The sequence below is a fragment of the Schistocerca piceifrons genome, chromosome 1 (assembly GCF_021461385.2).
Source record: "Schistocerca piceifrons isolate TAMUIC-IGC-003096 chromosome 1, iqSchPice1.1, whole genome shotgun sequence".
NCBI lineage: Eukaryota > Metazoa > Arthropoda > Insecta > Orthoptera > Acrididae > Schistocerca > Schistocerca piceifrons.
In genome coordinates, this window is record NC_060138.1 from 918838373 (window position 1) to 918861600 (window position 23228).

Below are 23228 nucleotides of genomic sequence, written 5' to 3' on the forward strand. Positions count from 1 at the left end.
ACTTCCATAAGCTCCTTGTTTTTGAGAGAAAAGTGCTTTGGAAGATCTTTGGTCCAGTTCTGGATGCAGATACACGGGAATGGAGGATCAGATACAACCAAGAGCTTGAGAAACTATACCAGCAGCCCAACATAGCAGGAACTGTCAAAGCCAAACAAATGCAATGGGCCGGCCATGTGGCCTGGATGGAGGATCACAGATGGCCTCGGAAGCTCCTGGATTTCACACCTACAGGAAAGATACCACCAGGGAGACCCAAGAAGTGTTGGAGGGATGGACTCCATGAAGATTTAAACCAAGTGTCAATAGATGTAGACGAATGGCGGATAGCAGCAATGGACAGAATACAGTGAAGGAGGAAACTTGAGGATGCGTGCGGTCCACTGGGCCTGATCACGTAGTAGTAGTAGTAGTACAAAGTGTTGTACCCAAACCACTCCTTTCTCCTTGTTTAACTATGTACTTCTGGACCAGCACATAGTTTTGGCAACTAACACCTCACAGTATGGCCTCAGCAGGATGCTAGTGCACCGATATACTGACTGCTCTGGATGATCTGTTGCTTTCACCTCTAAATCTCTTACTCTGGTTAGCAGAGTTACTATCAAGTGGAAAAAGAGGCTCTCGCTGTAGTTTATGCTCTCAAGGAATTACATGGTTTTTCACCTTTTTACTAACCATAAACCCTTGGTTTCCTTGTTTAATCCTCACACTTCCTTGCCTCACAAGGCAACACACCACTACAGTGCTGGGCACTGTTCTTGTTTCACTACAAATATGCAATTCATTTTCAACCTATGTCTGAACATGCCAATGTGGACACCATCTCCCATCTTCCTGTGGATCCTGATTCAGACTATGATCATGAAGAATTGCTTTGTTTCCATATTGAGTGAAATGCATGCCATGATCGAGGGTTTCCCAATTACGAGCTGGCACATAGCAGCTGCCACTGTCACTGACTCAGTTCTGCATGAGATGGTTTGGTTTATTCAACAGGGTTGGCCACATAAACCACCATGTCAGGCTTCAGACAACCTGTACAACTCTTTTTCCTTAAGGTATGACCTCTCTGTTTTTGAATGTGTATTGCTGTTATCCCTGGAAGACACCTCTCTCAGAGTAGTCTTTCCTATTGTGTTATAGCATGAGGTTCTATGCCATCTCCACCAGGGACATTGGGCAGTTTTACACACTGAAAATTTAGCTAGGAGACCTGTGTTTTTGGCCACAGATTGATGCGAAATTGCTTGTTTTGTTGCAGCTTGTGAGCAGTGTGCCTCACAACAGGCAGCACCCCAGGGCATCTGTGTCCCCCATGGTCTGCTCCACACAGCCATTTAAATGCGTTCATGTAAACTTTGCGGGCCCCTTATTGAATTACTATTGACTCCTGGTGTGGATGCATTTTTCGAGTTTCCTTACATTCTCTGGTCTGCATCAACATTGGATGAGGTCACAATTCATACTCTTTTGAGGGTTTTTTCTATTGAGGAGTTGACTTGTTTCTTAGTTTCTGATAACGGGCCCCAAGTTGTTTCTCACATCTTTAAATTGTTTTGTCCTGTCATGGCCTTCACCATGTTACGGCTCCGCCATTCCACCCTGAACCAAACAGTGAGGCAAAACTACTAGTGCATACATTCAAGTCCCAAATGAAGATGTTTGTTGTGGATTTATCGCTGAATGACACCTGACTCTCATTTTCTGATCACCTATCACTTCTTGCCTATGGGGTAATGAAGCCCACCTGTGATACTACAAGGCTGGCAGCCAAGCATGTTCCTCCACATTCTGTGACCTGTGCTTCACCTGCCACAGTCAGGTTCATCTGGTTGCTTTGCATCCAGATCACCAGTGTAGGCATAAGGGTTTGGTTGCCAGCTCAAATCCATACCAGCCACTAGTGTCTGCCACTGGGGATGCTGCCTTCATGATGATCATATGGACAATGGCCTGGTGACACATCACTGTGATCAGTTGTGTCCCCACTCATTACCAGAAGCTAGTGGTTTGTGGGTGCAGTCCTCATCAATGCACCCCACCCTGCAATCCTCTGCCTCATCAACTGCTGTGGAAGTGCCCCCATCCCAGTACAGTGCTGTGGGGTTCCAGCTACCCAGCATGGGACACTGGTTCATCTCCAGCTTTGGATCCATTACTGCAGCCTGCTGTTCCGGTCAGGCTGGCTCCACCTGTCCCCTTGCTATCATCGCCTCAGCCATCATTGCCATTGGGTCCAGCCCCTTATCCTTGACATTGGGACATGACTGCTGATGACAATGAAGAGATGATGATGGCACCCACCTTTCTGATGCTGTCATCAGGTGCTGTGTGGGCCCACCACCCTTGGGCATTTCCCCATGTATTCTGGCCCGATGCTCCAGTGACCACCTGGAACATCATCCCACCTTTCATCTGCACTGGCTGCCACCGATCCAAATTCAATGGATGTGTCTCTTGTTGGGCTGCCAGCATCTCCTCCATCACCTGGATGACCATGTTGCGAGAGGGAGAAGTGTGCTGCGACTAGTGCCTGTGAGAGTGAGTACACTTGCTTGTTTGAATCAGCTGCCAAAAGTGGAGGCCAGCCACTGGAGGCCACCTATGGGAGTTGTGCACACGGTGAAGTCTCCACTGCACCGTCTGCTGGTGATTCTCACATATATGCATGGAGCAGCACTAACTGATCCTCTTTCATGTCCTTCCAGTGTACCATTCACATCTGTGTACTGTGTCGTATTACATAGGGATTCACGAGACTCTGTTTTCTGTTTATGTTTAGAGCTTCATGAATAAAGGCATATCTGTGTACCTGTACCGGTCTTGTGTATTACTTAGTTACTACAATTATGAGAACTTCCAGAGAGGAAACCAAATGAAAAGAAGTTGCCATAATCAACAAACAATGAAATGGTATGAAAAGGACCATTTTCACTTACATTACATGTGAATTTTTCTGTAGATAGCTTTTTTGCTGGTGTTGTTGTTGTGGTCTTCAGTTCAGAGACTGGTTTGATGCAGCTCCGGATTCTACTCTATTCTATGCAAGCTCCTTCATCTCTGAGTAACTATTGCACCCTACATCCTTCTGAATCTGTTTACTGTATTCATCTCTTGGCCTCCCTCTATGATATTTCCTCTCCACACTGCCCTCCAATACTAAATTTGTGATCGCTTGATGCCTCAGAACATGTCCTACCAACCGATCCCTTCTTCTGTTCAAGTTCTGCCACAAATTCCTCTTCTCCCCAATTCTATTCAGTACCTCCTCATTAGTTACGTGATCTACCCATCTAATTTTCAGCATTCTTCGGTAGTACCATATTTTGAAAACTACTATTCTCTTCTTGTCTAAACTATTTATCGTCGATGTTTCACTTCCATACATGGCTACACTCCATACAAATACTTTCAGAAAAGACTTCCTGACACTTAAATGTATACTCAATGTCAACAATTTTCTGTTCTTCAGAAATGCTTTTCTTGCCATTGCCAGTCTACATTTTATATCCTCTGTACTTGGAGTTATTTTGCTCCATAAATAGCAAAACTCATCTACTACTTTAAGTGTCTCATTTCCTAAGCTAATTCCATCAACATCACCTGATTTAATTAGACTACATTCCATTATCCTTGTTCTGCTTTTGTTGATGTTCATCTTATATCCTCCTTTTAAGACACTGTCCATTCCATTCAACTGCTCTTCCAGGTCCTTTGCTGTCTCTGACAGAGTTACAATGTCATTGGCAAACCACAAAGTTATGATTTCTTCTACTTGGATTTTAATCCCTACTCCTAATTTTTCTTTTGTTTCCTTTACTGCTTGCTCAATATACAGATTGAATAACATCAGGGATAGGCTACAACCCTGTCTCACTCCCTTCCCAACCACTGCTTCCCTTTCATGCCCCTCTACTCTTATAACTGTCATCTGGTTTCTGTACAAATTTTAAATAGCCTTTTGCTCCCTGTACTTGACCCCTGCCACCTTCAGAATTTGAAAGAGAGTATTCCAGTCAACATTGTCAAAAGCTTTCTCTAAGTCTACAAATGCTACAAGTGTAGGTTTACCTTTCCTTGAGGTAGGGTCAGTATTGCCTCACATGTCCCAATATTTCTACAGAATCCGAACTGATATTCCCCAAGGGCAGCTTCCACCAGTTTTTCCATTTGTCTGTAAAGAATTTGTGTCAGTATTTTGCAGCTGTGACTTATTACGCTGATAGTTCAGTAATTTTCACATCTGTCAACACCTGCTTTCTGTGGGATTGGAATGATTATATTCTTCTTGAAGTCTGAGGGTATTTCACCTGTCTCATACATCTTGCTCACCAGATGGTAGAGTTTTGTCAGGGCTGGCTCTTCCAAGGCTATCAGTAGTTCTAATGGAATGTTGTCTACTCCCAGAGCCTTGTTTTGACTTAGGTCTTTCAGTGCTCTGTCGAATTCTTCACACAGTATTGTATTTCCCATTTCATCTTCACCTATGTTCTCTGCCATTTCCATAATATTGCCCTCAAGTACACTGCCTTTGTATAGGCCCTCTATATACTCCTTTTTCCTTTCTGCTTTCCCTTCTTTGCTTAGAATTGGTTTTCCATCTGAACTCTTGATATTCATACAAGTGGTTCTCTTTAATCCAAAGGTCTCTTTAATTTTCCGTAGACAGTATCTATCTTATCCCTAGTGATATATGCCTCTAAATCCTTACATCTGTCCTCTAGCCATCCCTGCTTAGCCATTTTGCACTTCCTGTCAATCTCATTTTTGAGACTTTTGTATTCCTTTTTGCCTGCTTCAGTTATTGACTTCCATATTTTCTCCTTTCACCAATTAAATTCAATATCTCTTCTGTTACCCAAGGATTTCTACTAGCCCTCGTCTTTTTACCTACTTGATCCTCTGCTGCCTTCACTACTTCATCCCTCAAGCTATCCATTCTTCTTCTACTGTATTTTTTCCCCAATTCCTGTCAATTGTTCCCTTCTGCTCTCCCTGAAACTCTGTACAAACTCTGGTTTAGTCAGTTTATCCAGGTCCCATCTCCTTAAATTCCCACCTTTTTGCAGTTTCTTCAGTTTTAATCTACAGTTCATAACCAATAGATTTTGGTCAGATTCCACATCTGCCCCTGGAAATGTCTTACAATTTAAAACCTAGTTCCTACATCTCTGTCTTACCATTATATAATCTATCTGAAACCTTCCTCTGTCTCCAGGCCTCTTCCACATACACAACCTTCTTTCATGATTATGCTCTGTGCAAAATTCCATATTCACCTACTACTTTTCCTTCTCTTCCTTTTCCTACTGTCGAGTTCCAGTCCCCCATGACTATTAAATTTTCATCTTCATTCACGATCTGAATTATTTCTTTTATCTCATCATACGTTTCTTCAATCTCTTCGTCATCTGCGTAGCTAGTTAGCATATAAAACTGTACCACTGTGGTAGGCATGGGCTTCACGTCTATCTTGGCTACAATAATGCATTCACTATGCTGTTCATAATAGCTGACCCGTGCTCCTATTTTTTATTCATTATAAAACCTACTCCTGCATTGTCCCTATTTGATTTTTTATTTATAACCCTGTATTCACCTGACCAGAAGTTTTGTTCATCCTGCCATCGAACTTCACTAATTCCCACTATATCTAATTTTAACCTATCCATTTCCCATTTTAAATTTTCTAACCTACCTGCCCGATAAAGGGATCTGACGTTCCACTCTCTGATCCGTAGAACACCAGTTTTCTTTCTCCTGATAACAACGTCCTCCTGAGTAGTCCCCACCCAGAGATCTGAATGGAAGACTGTTTTACCTCCGGAATATTTTACCCAAGTGGACACCATCATCTTTTAACCATACAGTAAAGCTGCATGTCCTCGGGAAAAATTACGGCTGTAATTTCCCCTTGCTTTCAGCTGTTCACATTACCAGTACAGCAAGGCCATTTTGGTTAATGTTACAAAGCCCGATCAGTCAATCATACAGACTGTTGCCCCTGCAACTACTGAGAAGGCTGCTGCCCCTCTTCAGGAACCACACATTTATCTAGCCTCTCAAGAGATACCCCTCCATTGTGGTTGGCCCTACGGTATGGCTATCTGTATCGCTGAGGCACGCAAGCCTCCCCACCAATGGCATGGTCCATGGTTCACGGGGGAGTCTCATTAAAAATCACATTAGTTGTTGGGTTGTAACAATTTTCTTTAGCAACCTAACAATTTATATTTCAACACTTTTGATGTTTGGTTTTCCTTGTGTACTTCCCAGATAAACCACACTTATTGTTTGTACAAAATTATTTTTATTAATCCATCTCCATAGCATTAAAGTGCATGTTAACATAAATATAAAGAAATCTGTATGAAGTACATAAGTAAACTTCTCTCTTCTCTGAAATGATGTATCTGTCACTGACAGTAATTGTTGTTTATTTTCCACTACTGACAAATTCTTTCTGTTCCACCATTGTCAAGCAGTAGCTGACCTGCTTGAAGACAGACCATCACAATATGGGAGGAGTAAACATAAAACTGATGACGAATTGTCTTTGTAAAATTGCTATAATATTACACATGAATATGTGTTGTAAGTTTTATGTTTGTCTTCCATATCATAGTGGTTGAACAGCTTGGTTGGCTGCCTTCATGCATGTCAACAGCTGCTTGACAATGCTATAGTCTGAATTGATCATCTGTGAAAAATAAACAATAACTGGAGTCAATGGCAGAAATGCTGTCATTTCATAAATGTTGTATGACTGTAATATTTGCCAAAAGGAAAGTAATTTTTACCTCTTTTATTACTCTCACTTTCCTAACAGGCAGTACAGCTATACTAATCTGAATTTTCACTGTATATTGTTGTTGCACTGACTTAAGTCTTCCTGATACTGGCAGATAAAAATTGTATGCTGAATTAGAACTTGCATGTGGAATGCTAGTGCCTCAAGGTATGCAGGAGAACCGCTGTGAAGTTCAAAAGATAGCAGAAGAGGTACTGATAGAAGTGAAGGAGTCAGGGCAGATTATGAATCATGCTTGAGTAGATCAGTCAGCAGAGAACTAGCCCACAAAATGACAAAGGCTTTAAGTTCACCTCCCAGTCCAGCACACAGTTTTAATTTATCAAAAAGTTTCAATACAGCTCTTATTTCACCTTTAGCTGACTTATCTTACAATGTCTATCAAATGCTCTTCCAAGTGACATAGCTGAATAAGATAGTGTTTATTTCCTATTTGAAGTCTAGCTCCCCTCAGAAATGTTCAGCTGTAATGTTTCTGGTCTCACTCAACTGTCATTGGTCTAGCATAAAGCTGTTGCCATATCAACAATTTAAGATATTTTCTGTAATTTTTCACAGTTTGAAATTAATAAAAAATAAAAAATAAAAACAACAAATGAAGCAATTATTTTACCTTGATGATAGATCATGCAGCTCAGTGTATGATAATCATTTCTAAAACTGAGACTAAACTGAGAGCAAATTTAGTTAAAATTCTGAAGAGCAGTAAAGGAATAGTAAGAAAGGCAATGTGTAATTTAGAAGTATGAAAGAAATAGAAGAGCAACCAGTCATTAAATACAGCAAATGTGAGGGGAAAACAAATTATAATATGCTTGACAACAGGCATCAGAGAAATTGCAGATAACATTGAGGTGTTGAGACTGAAATAAGACTTGGAGATCAAGAGAGAAACATTATTTGTACAAAAGTATTAAAAATGAAATCTATCTCAGTCATAAAACTTGTAGTGTGGATGCACCTTTTTTCTTACATAAACGTTTCAAAATTGCTATTCATCCACACCACTTTGGCCATTATCTGTCTTAACCTGCATACTTACTATCACTATATTATCAAACAAAATCTACAGTAGCAACTGTGTTTATCCTCTTCCCTTCTACAGACACCTTCCTCAGAACACCAGCCTTTCGGCAGGAGAAAGAATAACCATACCAAACCACAAAACTAATTTTGACCTAATCATCCTTCCTGCAGACAACAGACACCAATCATCCTTCCTGCAGATGAAAATGTAGTCCATCAACAAAGGAGGTGGCTTACAAAACACTCGTTCAACCTATACTTGAGTATTGCTCATCAGTGTGGGATCCGTACCAGATCAGGTTGACGGAGGAGATAGAGAAGATCCAAAGAAGAGTGATGCGTTTCGTCACAGGGTTATTTGGTAAGCGTGATAGCATTACGGAGATGTTTAGCAAACTCAAGTGGCAGACTCTGCAAGACAGGCGCTTGGCATCGCGGTGTAGCTGCAACACCTCCAACCCACTGCCCATAATCTAGCATCCCACGTCAAAGATACCAACCATTTCTTTCTCTGATTCTCCACCATTCCTCATCCCTCTACCTCTTGAATCCCTACTTCTCACTGTTGATGCCACCTCCCTATACACCAACATCCCTCATGCCCATGGTCTTACCACTATTGAACACTACCTTCCCCAAAGTCCTTCAGACTCTAAACCCACTACTTCATTCCTCATACACCTTACTAACTTTATCATAACCCATAATGACTTCTCCTTTGATAGAAAGGTGTACAAATCCCTGCCACAGCCATGGGCACCTGCATGGCACCCTCATATGCCAATCTGTTTATTGCCCATCTAGAGGAGACCTTCCTAGCCCCCCAAACCACCAAACCCTATCCTCTTTCAGGTTCATTGACGATATCTTCATGATGTGGGCTCAAGGCCAAGACACCATATATTCCTTCACAATCTCAAACACTTCCTCTCCCACCTGCTTCACCTGGTCCTCCTCAACCCAGTGTGCCACATTTCTAGACTTTGACTTCCTCCACTCTGATGGCTCCATCTGCACCTTGGTCCACATTAAATTCACCAGTCACCAGCAGTACCTGTACTTTGACAGCCGTCATCACTTTCACACCAGAAAATCCCTCCCACACAGCCTGGCCATCCAGGGGCAGCGTATCTGCGATGACAAGAACTTCCTTGCCCAATTTGCTGAGGGTCTCATCAAGGCCTTCACAGACAGGCACTACCTAGTCTGCAAACAGATCTCCCATGCCATTTCCTCTTACACCACCAATCCTCCCATCACCCCCAAGAACCAGTCACAAATGAGTGACTCCTTTGTCACCAAATACCACCCCAGATTGGAACAAGTGAACCACATCCTTTGTCAGAGCTTTGATTACCTGCATCATGCCCTGAAATGAGGGACATTCTACCCTCCCCACCTAAAGCTGAGTTCCATCACCCACCCAACCTCCACATCTTCCTAGTCCATCCCAATGTCACTCTCAATATCAACCCCTTGCCACAAGGATGATAATATCTCTGTGGAAGACCTAGGTGCAAGATCTGCACAATCCACCCACCCTGCACTTCCTATTCCTGTCCTATTACTGATTTACCCTAACCCATTAGGGGCTGGGCCACCTGTGAAAGCAGCCATCACTTACCAACTCTGCTGCAATCATTGTACAGCATTTCGTTTTGGTATGACTACCAATCAGCTGTCTACTAGGATGAATGGCCAGAAATGAAGTAGACTACCGTGTGGCACAACATGCACCTGAACATAACATGTTTGATTTCAATGGCTGTTTCACTACCCAAGTCATCTGGATCCTACCCTTTACCACCAGCTTTATTGAACATGTTTGATTTCAATGGCTGTTTCACTACCCAAGTCATCTGGATCCTACCCTTTACCACCAGCTTTATTGAACTGCATGGGAGTTATCCTTACAACGTATTCTCTGCTCCTTTAACTATCCTGACCTCAACCTACCATAACATACTATCCCCACACCTTCCACCCAACAGTTTCCAACCCCTCTGTCCTATCACCTCCTCCCTGTTCTTGTCTCCCACCATCATTGTTTGCCACTCTCTGCCATGCACCCACCAACCTTTCCGCGCACCTCTCCTTTCTCGCTCCATTTTCCTTGCCTCCTTGTCCCACAACTTCCTGACACTGTGCCAACACTGCTATGTCCCCCCCCTTCCCCTTCACTGCCCCCACCAGACTGCTGCTTCCATTCCATGCAATAGTTGAATTCTAGCCTGAGTTGCTGGAATTGGTGGTCACGTGTGTGTTAGGTGTGCTTGCTTGTGAGATGAATGGTGTGTGTTTCTTTTTTCTGATGGAGGCTGAGATGAAAGCTAGTGTGTAACTGTCTTTTAATTGTGCCTATCGACAACTTAGTGTGATATCTTTATGATTAGCAGCAATCTATCTTTTCCTACATGGTTGACACTATCTCTTCCTACATTGTTCACTATAAAGTCATTTAAGTGACTCATCACATTATCTTTATGGTAATGCTTGTTACTTTTTATGTTCTTTATCTATTGTTTGAAATAAAAAGCTAAAGGTACGATACATCATTTTTGAAACCTATTTAATGTGTGCTGTTGCATAAATTAAGGGTCTACTTTGTTTTTTACATAGCAAGTATAAAAATAATGAGTAATTTTCTAATGCTTTAGGCATGTTGATCAGAGCTATAAATGATCAGTACCTCATCTCCTTTCTCCAGTTCACTCAAATCAGCCTTGACATTTACTTTGGTGTTAAGTGGATCCGCTACAAGCACGCTTACCTTCTTAGATTCAAACACAACCTGAAATGCAAACATGTCAATGGTTCAAACTTTTAACTATAAATATTAAAAAGTAGAAATTATTAAACATAACTGATAGTCATGAACTGTACTGATTAAAATGTTTACACTACCAATGCAGTATTGTATTTCATCTCGTAGATAAGAAATATTTAAATCAAATGAAAATTATTACATCATCAATTAATTTCATATTAAGACTAAGGATCAAGCCAGAATAAATGGGGCAAGAACAATTATTTCTCGTAAGCACTGATCTATGACTTAATGAAGTTCATTATATTACAACTACTACTACTACTATTAATAATAATATATGAAACTGCATGACAAAATCAAACAGTGGAAAGTCCAGGATGGAATAATGACAATATAATGAAAAGAATAGTTGCTACTCACAATATACTGGAGATGCTGAATTGCACATAGGCATAACAAAAAGACTGTCAAAGCTTTTGGCCAGATGGCCAGACATGGCTTCATGAACCATGGACCTTGCAATTGGTGGGGAGGCTTGCGTGCCTCAGCGATACAGATAGCCGTACCGTAGGTGCAACCACAGCGGAGGGGTGTCTGTTGAGAGGCCAGACAAACGCGTGGTTCCTGAAGAGGGGCAGCAGCCTTTTCAGTAGTTGCAGGGGCAACAGTCTGGATGATTGACTGATCTGGCCTTGTAACATTAACCAAAACAGCCTTGCTGTGCTGGTACCACGAACAGTTGAAAGCAAGGGGAAACTACAGCCGTAATTTTTCCCGAGGGCATGCAGCTCTACTGTATTGTTAATGATGATGGTGTCCTCTTGGGTAAAATATTCTGGAGGTAAAATAGTCCCCCATTCGGATCTCCGGGCGGGCACTACTCAAGAGGACATCGTTATCAGAAGAAAGAAAACTGGCGTTCTACAGATCGGAGTGTGGAATGTCAGATCCCTTAATCGGGCAGATAGGTTAGAAAATTTAAAAAGGGAAATGGATAGGTTAAAGTTAGATATAGTGGGAATTAGTGAAGTTCGGTGGCAGGAGGAACAAGACTTTTGGTCAGGCGAATGCAGGCTTATAAATACAAAGTCAAATAGGGGTAATGCAGGAGTAGGTTTAATAATGAATAAAAAATAGGAATGCAGGTAAGCTACTACAAACAGCATAGTGAATGCATTATTGTGGTCAAGATAGACACGAGGCCCACACCTACTACAGTAGTACAAGTTTATATGCCAACTAGCTCTGCAGATGACGAAGAAATTGAAGAAATGTATGACGAAATAAAAGAAATTATTCAGATAGTGAAGGGAGACAAAAATTTAATAGTCATGGGTGACTGGAATTTGGTAGTACGGAAAGGGGGAGAAGGAAACGTAGTAGGTGAATATGGATTGGGGCTAGGAAATGAAAGAGGAAGCCGCCTGGTAGAATTTTGCACAGAGCACAACTTAATCATAGCTAACACTTGGTTCAAGAATCATAAAAGAAGGTTGTATACATGGAAGAAGCCTGGAGATACTGACAGATTTCAGATAGATTATATAATGGTAAGACAGAGATTTAGGAACCAGGTTTTAAATTGTAAGACATTTCCAGGGGTAGATGTGGACTCTGACCACACTCTATTGGTTATGAACTGTAGATTAAAACTGAACAAACTGCAAAAAGGTGGGAATGTAAGGAGATAGGACCTGGATAAACTGACTAAACCAGAGGTTGTACAGAGTTTCAGGGAGAGCGTAAGGGAACAAATGGCAGGAATGGGGGAAAGAAATACAGTAGAAGAAGAATGGGTAGCTTTGAGGGATGAAGTAGTGAAGGCAGCAGAGGATCAAGTAGGTAAAAAGACGAGGGCTAGTAGAAATCCTTGGGTAACAGAAGAAATATTGAATTTAATTGATGAAAGGAGAAAATATAAAAATGGAGTAAATGAAGCAGGCACAAAGGAATACAAACGTCTCAAAAATGAGATCGACAGGAAGTGCAAAATGGCTAAGCAGGGATGGCTAGAGGATAAATGTATGGATGTAGAGGCTTATCTCACTAGGGGTAAGATAGATACTGCCTACATGAAAATTAAAGAGACCTTTGGAGAAAAGAGAACCACTTGTATGAATATTAAGAGCTCAGATGGAAACCCAGTTCTAAGCAAAGAAGGGAAAGCAGAAAGGTGGAAGGAGTATATAGAGGGTCTATACAAGGGTGATGTACTTGAGGACAATATTATGGAAATGGAAGAGGATGTAGATGAAGATGAAATGAGAGATACAATACTGTGTGAAGAGTTTGACAGAGCACTGAAAGACCTGAGTCGAAACAAGGCCCCGGGAGTAGACAACATTCCATTAGAACTACTGACGGCCTTGGGAGAGCCAGTCCTGACAAAACTCTACCATCTGGTGAGCAAGATGTATGAGACAGGTGAAATACCCTCGGACTTCAAGAAGAATATAATAATTCCAATCCCAAAGAAAGCAGGTGTTGACAGATGTGAAAATTACTGAACTATCAGTTTAATAAGTCATGGCTGCAAAATACTAACGCAAATTCTTTACAGACGAATGGAAAAACTAGTAGAAGCTGACCTAGGGGAAGATCAGTTTGGATTCCGTGGAAATATTGGAACACGTGAGGCAATACTGACCCTACGACTTATCTTAGAAGCTAGATTAAGGAAAGGCAAACCTACGTTTCTAGCATTTGTAGACTTAGAGAAAGCTTTTGACAATGTTGACTGGAATACTCTCTTTCAAATTCTGAAGGTGGCAGGGCTAAAATATAGGGAGTGAAAGGCTATTTAAAATTTGTATAGAAACCAGATGGCAGTTATGAGAGTCGAGGGACATGAAAGGGAAGCAGTGGTGGGGAAGGGAGTAAGACAGGTTTTTAGCCTCTCCCCGATGTTGTTTCAGTGTGTACATTGAGCAAGCAGTAAAGGAAACAAAAGAAAAATTCGGAGTAGGTATTAAAATCCATGGAGAAGTAATAAAAACTTTGAGGTTTGCCGATGACATTGTAATTCTGTCAGAGACAGCAAAGGACTTGGAAGAGCAGTTGAACGGAATGGATAGTGTCTCGAAAGGAGGGTATAAGATGAACATCAACAAAAGCAAAACGAGGATAATGGAATGTAGTAGAATTAAGTCGGGTGATGCTGAGGGAATTAGATTAGGAAATGAGACACTTAAAGTAGTAAAGTAGTTTTGCTATTTAGGGAGCAAAATACCTGATGATGGTCGAAGTAGAGAGCATATAAAATGTAGACTGGTGATGGGAAGGAAAGCGTTTCTGAAGACGAGAAATTTTTTAACACTGAGTATAGATTTAAGTGTCAGGAAGTCATTTCTGAACGTATTTGTATGGAGTGTAGCCATGTATGGAAGTGAAACATGGACGATAAATAGTTTAGACAAGAAGAGAATAGAAGCTTTCGAACTGTGGTGCTGCAGAAGAATGCTGAAGATTAGATGGGTAGATCACGTAACTAATGAGGAGGTGTTGAATAGGATTGTGGAGAAGAGAAGTTTGTGGCACAACTTGACTAGAAGAAGGGATTGGTTGGTAGGACATGTTCTGAGGCATCAAGGGATCTCCAATTTAGTATTGGAGGGCAGCGTGGAGGGTAAAAATTGTAGAGGGAGACCAAGAGATGAATGCACCAAGCAGATTCAGAAGGATGTAGGTTGCAGTAGGTACTGGGAGATGAAGAAGCTTGCACAGGATAGAGTAGCATGGAGAGCTGCATCAAACCAGTCTCAGGACTGAAGACCACATAACAACAACAACAACAACAACATGGCTTCATCAAAATAGACAACATACACACACTCCCAAGTGCAACAAATGGTGCAAAGGGCTCTAAGCGCTATGGGACTTAACATCTGAGGTCACCAGTCCCCTAGTCTTAGAACTACTTAAACCTAACTGCTTGTGCTGTGATATGTAACAAGCAAGTTGGGAAAATTGAATGAAATACTTGATACCTGATATGTGTGGGAGTAGATGACAAGCTTTTCAGTTGTGCTGTACGACATATACAACTACATGATTATTGAATACACAGGACTGATGACCTTGCTGTTTGGTCACCTCCCTCAAATCAACCAAGCAACCAACTCAATGCATTATACCTACAACTACATGAGTACTCAATTTAATTAGGGTCTACTACATTTTGTGTTAATGTTCCTTGCTTGCACACATAAATGCTATTTAATAAGGCAATGCAACCTAATTTAATGATTTGTGGACAGTAAAGTTTAGTATCCCACTTCATATTCTAAGCTACAAAATTCAATTAAATATGAGTCAGTTCAAGCTCTTTATAAATTTGAATGGTAATTCATTAATTTAATACTATGGTCTGGTTAAAATTTACATTATGGAGCTTACTAGAAAATAATGTAACACAAAATGGCTGCAGATGGCTGCTTATCCAATATATAAACAACTCAAGAATTTATGACCTTAAACGTCACTTTTAGAGTATCTCTGCTTCTGAATTAATAATGCATTATTCTTGGGTTATCTGTAAATGGAGGCAATTGTAAACTATAAATATTTTGCTCATAAAATGAATATTTCGAATTCCACAATTCAGATACAAAATTTTAGAAATCTTTAGTAGAAACAGATAATGTCTAACAGCAATTACTATCTCAGATTTTTTCTTTGTTTGCACAGAATATGTAAGCAAATCGAGCATATGTGATAATCTGATTTTCCACATTGAATTTATAAATGTACGTTGGTAGCATTGCATATAATAACTGTGACTGTTATTTCAGGATTGTAGGGCTAATGCTGTGCACATGAGGGGACCAAGGACCATCTCCAGTTATTCTATAATAATGTTTTTGTTGTATGAGAGAGAGTTGTATTTCGGAACTCTTTTCAGACTTTTGCCTCTAGCCAGCCCTGTCTTAAAAATTTACTATATTTCCTTATTCCATATTTAAATGATAGCATTCGTTTTATGTGTGCTGCAGCCTTTTTCTGAAATGACAAAAATTAATCTGGAAAAGTGAGGTTTTGCCAAATGTGGAACACTGTTCCAAAGTACAACATGGTCATGTGCCTCAGAACAAATGAGCCACTGAAAACCATAAGGGCCTTAAGTACAGACACATTGTTTTAGGAAGAACATGAAAGTTAAATTTGTATGTAAATCACAAGTCTCATAGCTCTGATACGTATTTTTTAAACAATGTCTAAACATGTTATATTTCCTATGAAAAAATAGTGTAACCACTTTATGTAATGAAATTTTAATTATTGTTTAAAATTATTATTAATGTTAATTCTCAAAATTTTTCATAACTAAACTAATCATGTGTCACTAGTGTGGACCTATTAGGTGCGAAGAGACTGGGTAGCAATGATGTGACGTCCTTGGGAACAACACTGCTCAGTTTTAGCATTGTAAAAAGAAGATTTGAGAATCATATGGAATTGTTGCCACATGTTAGACAGGGCTATTGTGCTATCCACAACTTGACTTTCTGGTCAATCATCATGCAAAAGTGGACCTTTCATGCTATACAATCAAACTCAATGGGAAATTGTTTTCAGGGCATGACTACTGCAAGTACCACATCACCACAATATTCCCCATGAACAAATGGATGCATGCACTAAAGATCAATTTGTATGACAAAAAACTGAGAGGTACACGAAAGTTACTCTGGGCGAGTGTGGGTACTGATTTGCCAAGCAAAGTGTTTTTTGATGTAGAACTATTGGAATGCAGTGAAGAACTGAATTAGTTGCACTGTTTTGCAATTCAAACTGTAGTACATGTACGATAAATAAATGGTAATTATATAGTTCTGGTGGGCATAGATAATTTTGGCATGGACGAGATTCATGTGCCAAAGGATTCATTAGTTTCCAAATTAGATATCATAGAAGGGGATGATCTGGATAGGCCTGGTGGAGATCTTTGCCACAGCAAACAGTCAATGCATCCACATTATGAAAAGCTGAAGTATTTGAAGGAAGAGAGAAAACAGCACTGGAAGCTTTATTACTGCAATTTATGATCTATTTAATCCTTGTGGACCATTATCAGTTAACACCAGTCACACAACAAAGAAAACTAATACAAATGGCTGATAATGCTCCACTAAACAGGAAACCATACAGAGTCCGAAAACACTTCCAACCAGTATTGGAAGAATTTATTGACCAGCCGCATAGTGATAGCCCATGGAGTGCACCAGTTGAAATTGCCCCATAGAAATCACCAGATGATACACAAAAATAGAGATTTTGGTGTGACTACAGGTACCTGAATGGAAGAATTAACAGTGATGCATATCCTGTACCAAAAATTAGTTAACACCAATCACACAACAAAGAATACTTATACTAATGGCTGATAATGCTCCACTGAACAGGAAACAATACAGAGTCCCAAAACACATCCAATAGTGATAGCCTATGGAGTGCACTGATAGTAATGCCTCAAAGAAATCACCAGATGACACAAAAAATAGAGATATTGGTGTGACCACAGGTACCTGAACAGAAGAATTCTCACTGATGTATACCATGTACCAAAAATAATGGAGACTTTGGACGACTTAGGTAAGTGTAAATACTTTCCCATGATGGATTTAAATACTGGTTATCAATGGTAAGAAGTAGCTCCAGAAGACTTACTCAAGACAGCATTTATGGTCCCAAGGGACCACTAGCAATATCGTAGAAGGTTGCTTGGTCTCCAAAATGGTTGTTGTGTGGAGTGCTTAGAAGATTAAAACTTAAGTAGTGTATGGGTTACATAAAAGACATAATTATGTTTTCTAAAAAAAGAACAATGATTTGAGAAAGTGTTAAAGAGGCTATGTACAGCACATTTGATAATGAGTGTAAATAAATGTCACTTTGTAGTGATATAGGTGAGTGATGTAGGACATATAATTAGTCAAGATGGTGTGACAATTGATCCGAGTTTAATTTCTTCAGTTGTGACTTCATGACATCACAGATAAGAAAATAGTTTCAATCATCCCTAGGTTACTGTAAATTTGTTAAAGATTTTGGTGAAATTGCTGAGCCATTAAACCATTTGTTAAAGAAAGCAGTGAAGTTTTAGTGGTCTACTGACTGTGAGACAGAATTCATCTCGTGGTCTCCCTCTACGATTTTTACGCTCCACGTTGCCCTCCAATACTAAATTGGTGATCCCTTGATGCCACAGAATATGCCCTACCAACCGATCCCTTCTTCTAGTCAAGTTGTGCCACAAATTTCTCTTCTCCCCAATTCTATTCAGTACCTCCTCATTAGTTATGTGATCTACCATCTAATCTTCAGCATTCTTCTATAGCACCACATTTCAAAAGCTTCTATTCTCTTCTTGTCCAAACTATTTAGCATCCATGTTTCACTTCCATACATGGCTACACTCCATAGAAATACTTTCAGAAAAGACTTCCTGACACTTAAATTTATACTCGACGTTAACAAATTTCTCTTCTTCAGAAACTCTTTCCTTGCCACTGCCAGTCTACATTTTATATGCTCTCTACTTCGACCATCATCAGTTATTTTGCTCCCCAAATAGCAAAACTCATCTACTACTTTAAGTGTCTCATTTCCTAATCTAATTCCCTCAACATCACCTGATTTAATTCCGTTATCCTCGTTTTGCTTTTGTTGATGTTCATCTTATATCCTCCTTTCAAGACACTGTCCATTCCATTCAGCTGCTCTTCCAGGTCCTTTGCTGTCTCTGACAGAATTACCATGTCATCGGCGAATCTCAAAGTTTTTATTTCTTCTCCATGGATTTTAATTTCCAACAAGCATATGTCTGTTTGTGTCTGTATATGTGCGGATGGATATGTGTGTGTGCGAGTGTATACCTGTCCCTTTTTCCCCCTAAGGTAAGTCTTTCCGCTCCCAGGATTGGAATGACTCCTTACCCTCTCCCTTAAAACCCACATCCTTTTGTCTTTCCCTCTCCTTCCTTCTTTCCTGATGAAGCAACCGTGGGTTGCGAAAGCTTGAAATTTGTGTGTGTGTTCTTTATTGTGTCTTTCTACCAGTGCTTTCTTATTTGGTAAGTCACAGCATCTTTGTTTTTCAATATATTTTTCCCATGTGGAATGTTTCTTTCTATTATATTCAAATAATTTAGTTAGTTGTTCCAGAGTTATTTAATATACTGAACTGTATTATGTGGAAAACGATTACACTCTGAGCTACTTTCATTCTTCAGTTTGAAGTTGACTGTTCAACAGATTGTCTATCCTAAAAAGCTCATAGCTGGAGTGAAGGGGCTGATTTGACTCTACATTATTCATGTTGTATGCATACTTCCTTGCCATTTCTCTGAATAGTTTTTCTTTAATAACTTGTTTTCTAAGACCATTCAAAAGAGTCCCTTATGGTATGGAATCTGCTACAATTACTACTGATATCTACAATACTTATGTTTTAAAGTAAATGCATGTTTCTGACAATTGTTCATTAATAGCAGAAATCTCTTCACTTATGCAGCATCAAGCAGTACATGAGGAGTTACTGGTCCCCCATTAGACACTGCCCCAGGTGGCAGATAAGGGAATGCTCACCAGATATGGTTGGTATTAGGGAAATAAAATACCCACCATATCTGGTGAGCATTCCCTTATCCGCCACCCGGGTTGGACCAAAACCAGTAGGTGCTGCCTTGCAGAGAGAGAGGACCCTCAAAGTCTAAGGGAAGGAACCCCAACAGGAAACTTGTGTGAGCTCGACTGCAGTCAAGGGAGCAGCCCTCCTGTCAAGCTCGGGTGTATGGGCTGATAACCCATGAACCTGAAACCAGCATATCACAGAAACTGCAACAGAGAATACCAACAATCAGATGTATGTGAGTGCAGGCTTTCTCATCGAATTTCATATATGAAGTCTTCACGGGTTGTCATCTGAGTAGCATCGTCATCTCGTAGCAATGTTTTGATGGAATAAGTCTCCATCATCTTCAGGCGAAGTGTCGGGATATCATCAGTCGTGGACTTATGTCTCTGCTGGACTGCTCTCTGCTTCTCGCTGCCAGCCAATCACATGCCCGTGGAATCGTCTGATGTGCCTGGAGCGGCCGGTGGTGGGGGGGGGACGTGTGTGTGAGGTTTGTGTCCCACCATCCATCTCTGTCTGCTCTGTCCATGGCCCTTGGTGGAACGAAACGTTCTCTGCTTTTTTTGATTTCCGGCTCCCAGGCTGTGCTGAGGTGGTAGCCACTGTCACGGTTGATTAGGTTGTTGTGTAACTGTATTTATACTGCATATTTTCTTTGTGCCCTCAAACTCAAAGGTGTGCTTCTCGTCAGTACTATGTTCCGCCATGGAAGATTTGTTGGTCTGACCCAAGCATACATGCCTGATGTGTCCATTGAGGCACTGTGAGATGCAACGCTGCGTCTGTCCTATATATTGCATTCCACATTCCCATCTGATCTTGTACTCACCAGGTGCCATCAGACCTAGAGGATCTTTGGTTGAACCAAGAAGGTCTTTGATTTTTCCCACTGCATGCAAAATGGTCTTCACTTTATGTTTCTTGAGAATTCTTGCCATCTTGGCCATTGGAGGACCCGCGTATGGCAAGAACGCACAGCCCATTACTTCGTCTTCATCCGGTCTCTCTTCTCTCTTCTTGTGGTCAGTCTTCAGAGCTCTCCTTATTTGTGTATCACTGTATCCATTTTTCTTGAAGGTGTCCTTGTGGCATTGCAATTCTCCTGGCAATCTTGCCTTATTGCAGATGGACCTGGCCCTGTGCACTAAGGTGTTGAGTACAGAATTGTGTTGCACAGGGTGATGGCAGCTGTTGGCATTAAGATAGAGATCTGTGTGTGTTTTCTTTCTGTACACTGCATGTCCCAGCATGCCGTCCATGTTTCTTGTGATCAGGATATCCAGAAAGGGTAAGCTTCTGTTCTCTTCTATCTCCATGGTAAATTTGATATTTCCATGTATACCGCTGAGGTGTTGATGGAACTCTAGCAGTTTGTCCCTGCCATGTGGCCAAACTACAAAAGTATCGTCAGCGTACCTGTAGAAGGCTTTTGGCTTGTGTCTAGCAGTGTCCAGTGCTAGCTTTTTGAAGTGCTCCATGTATAGGTCGGCTATGCCTGGTGCTAGGGGGGAGCCCATAGGTACACCGTCTATCTGTTTGTAGAACTTCCCGCCACATTTGAAATAGATGGTGGATAGCACATGGCAAAATAGCTTGATGATATTCACCTCAAAGTGTTCTTCAATTAAAGCCAGGGAGTCATCTATTGGTACTCGTTGTAAGTGTAATGTCATATCGCTGGCTTGGTTGCGGAGTATCTTCGCGGGCAGCGTGTTTGCAGAGTTGAGTATGGGACACTGAACTGTTATGTAGTGTTGTGGGTACATCTGAATGTAAGAAGCATGGAAGTTGAAGTGTTGCTGCAGGTGCTGTTACAGTGAAGTGATGAAATATGGAAGTGATTCAGAGGAAAGTGTTTCAAGATGTAATTAAAAATGAGCAGTGCCACCAATAATGTATTTGTGCATCCTCTCATTATATGTCACATAGCATCAATCATCTGGACCGTATTCGGTTTCCCAGAATGAACTGATGTGAATCAGTAGAAATTAGTTACCATAAAAAAAATTTAGTCAAGTGCCGGTGTCTTGTAGCGAGCGTGAGAGCATGCGTTCGGTCATCACATTCCTCATCATCAACAATCAACCGTGCCGAGACAGTTACACGCACGCTTGTACAATTGAGAACTGTGAACTGTAAAGTTAACTTTGTGAACAGTGTTAAAATTTATTACTAGTTCAAGGAGGACTGGTACCAAATATCTGTGTATGCATGATCAGCGTAAAAACTTTTGTGCGATCATTCGGCTTCCGCATCATCAACAATCACCCACGTCATGCCGGTTATGCATACGCTCGTCTGAGTGATACTGTGGAATGATAATCATCCATTAATTGGGACAAACACTTATGAATTAGAATGTAAACAGTGCAACCTGCGATTTTCTTTTATCGTTTCAGAATATAGTTATTCATACCAGACGTAGAACAGTGTTGCGTTTTAATGTTGAGCGGCTCCCCTAAGCCTGCTTGCATATTTCGATAGGCAATTTCAGGCAAGCCAGCAGCAGTGTGGAGCAGAACAATACAACCGCTGCAGGACTATCAAGTACGTGGTGTGGACAGGGCACACGGTCGAAACAAGAAAGCAGTTTAATGGTGCCCCACCCGCATTTGTACTCCCGGGCTTGTTACATCATGTGAATAAGGATGTCACATCAAAGCTGACTAGTAGGTCTTCATTTTCCAGCTGCATGCCCTGTAGTACCTTCACAAACTCAGCCGAGTTTTTCACATGGTATGGACCGTAACCCACCATGGGTTTTAGCATCTGTGATAAAAATGGAAATGTCGTGTGGCTGGGGGCCTCCCGTCCGGTAGACCGTTCACCTGGTGCAGGTCTTTCGATTTGACGCCACTTCGGCGACCTGCGTGGCGATGGGGATGAAATGATGATGATTAGGACAACACAACACCCAGTCCCTGAGCGGAGAAAATTTCCGACCCAGCCGGGAATCAAACCCGGGCCCTTAGGATTGACAGTCTGTCACGCTGACCACTCAGCTACTGGGGCAGACAGCATCTGTGATAAATGCTTAGCAATACCATATGTCGGCGAGCTTAAAGTGTTCAAAATAGGTCGTAATGGGACACCTTCTTTGTGGACCTTTGGGAGGCCATAGAGATGTGGTGGTGCCGGTGTCCTTGGGTACAGCTTCCTGATGATATTCTTCTCTAGTCCCGAGTTGTTGAGCATCTCAACTGTCTTGTAAGTCACTTTTGTGGTGGCGTCCTTCCCTAGTCATTTGTGAGCAGGATCCTGCAGGAGGGCGTCAATTTTTTGCCAATAGTCTTCTGATTTAAGCAGCACCATCATGTTCTCTTTGTCTGCTGCCAAGACCACTGTGTCCTGGTCCTCCCTTAGTGCCCATAGTGCCTTGTGTTCTGCCGCTGAAATGTAATTCTTCAGCATCTTTGATTTGTCTAGTACTTTGCAGACGTCTCTTCTTACATCTTCTGCAGCCTCTTCAGGTAGTCTCCTTATGGCTTGCTCTACCCCACTTATGATGTCCCATTTCGGGAGGGTCCTCAGAACCGGGGCAAAGTTTAGGCCCTTGGACAGCATGTCCAGTTCCTTGTTTATTAGCTTAAGGACCACCTTGTTGGGAGATGGTTTTTCTTTCTGTTGTCCCACTTCCGGAAGTTGAAGGAATTTCTTTCACTACCTTTCGGTGGCTTTCTTCTTGGACCATTCACCATTGGCAAAGGTATTGCCAGTCCCTGGTGTGTTCCAGGAGACAGGAAGCCAATCAGAGGTGTAGAGAAGGCAGGACTTCTAGTGTTCTTGTCAAGTTCCAGTCTTGTGACACTGATGTGTTGTTGTACTAGGGCCATGTTTGCCCATTGTAAGATGTGTCTCATCCTGTTGGTATTGACAGGATGTCAAAAGTTGGCAAACTTAGGTATCACTTCTTTATCCCGACATCGGAGTAAGAAGGCCAACCTGCTGAGCAGCTTCCCCTTCTTGCTCCACAGCTTATGCAGT

General features: G+C 41.3%; 1 protein-coding gene across 1 annotated transcript in view; it reads right to left on the reverse strand.

Moving 5' to 3' along the window:
- The window catches only part of LOC124776499, a 185515-nt gene that overhangs the window by 144337 nt on the left and 17950 nt on the right, over positions 1-23228 (reverse strand). The window contains exons 3-5 of the mRNA XM_047251520.1: positions 10530-10631; positions 9903-9917; positions 2345-2536 (exon numbers count right to left, since the gene is read on the reverse strand). Coding sequence (XP_047107476.1) covers positions 2345-2536; positions 9903-9917; positions 10530-10631 — 309 coding nt within the window. The remainder of the gene's footprint in view (positions 1-2344; positions 2537-9902; positions 9918-10529; positions 10632-23228) is intronic.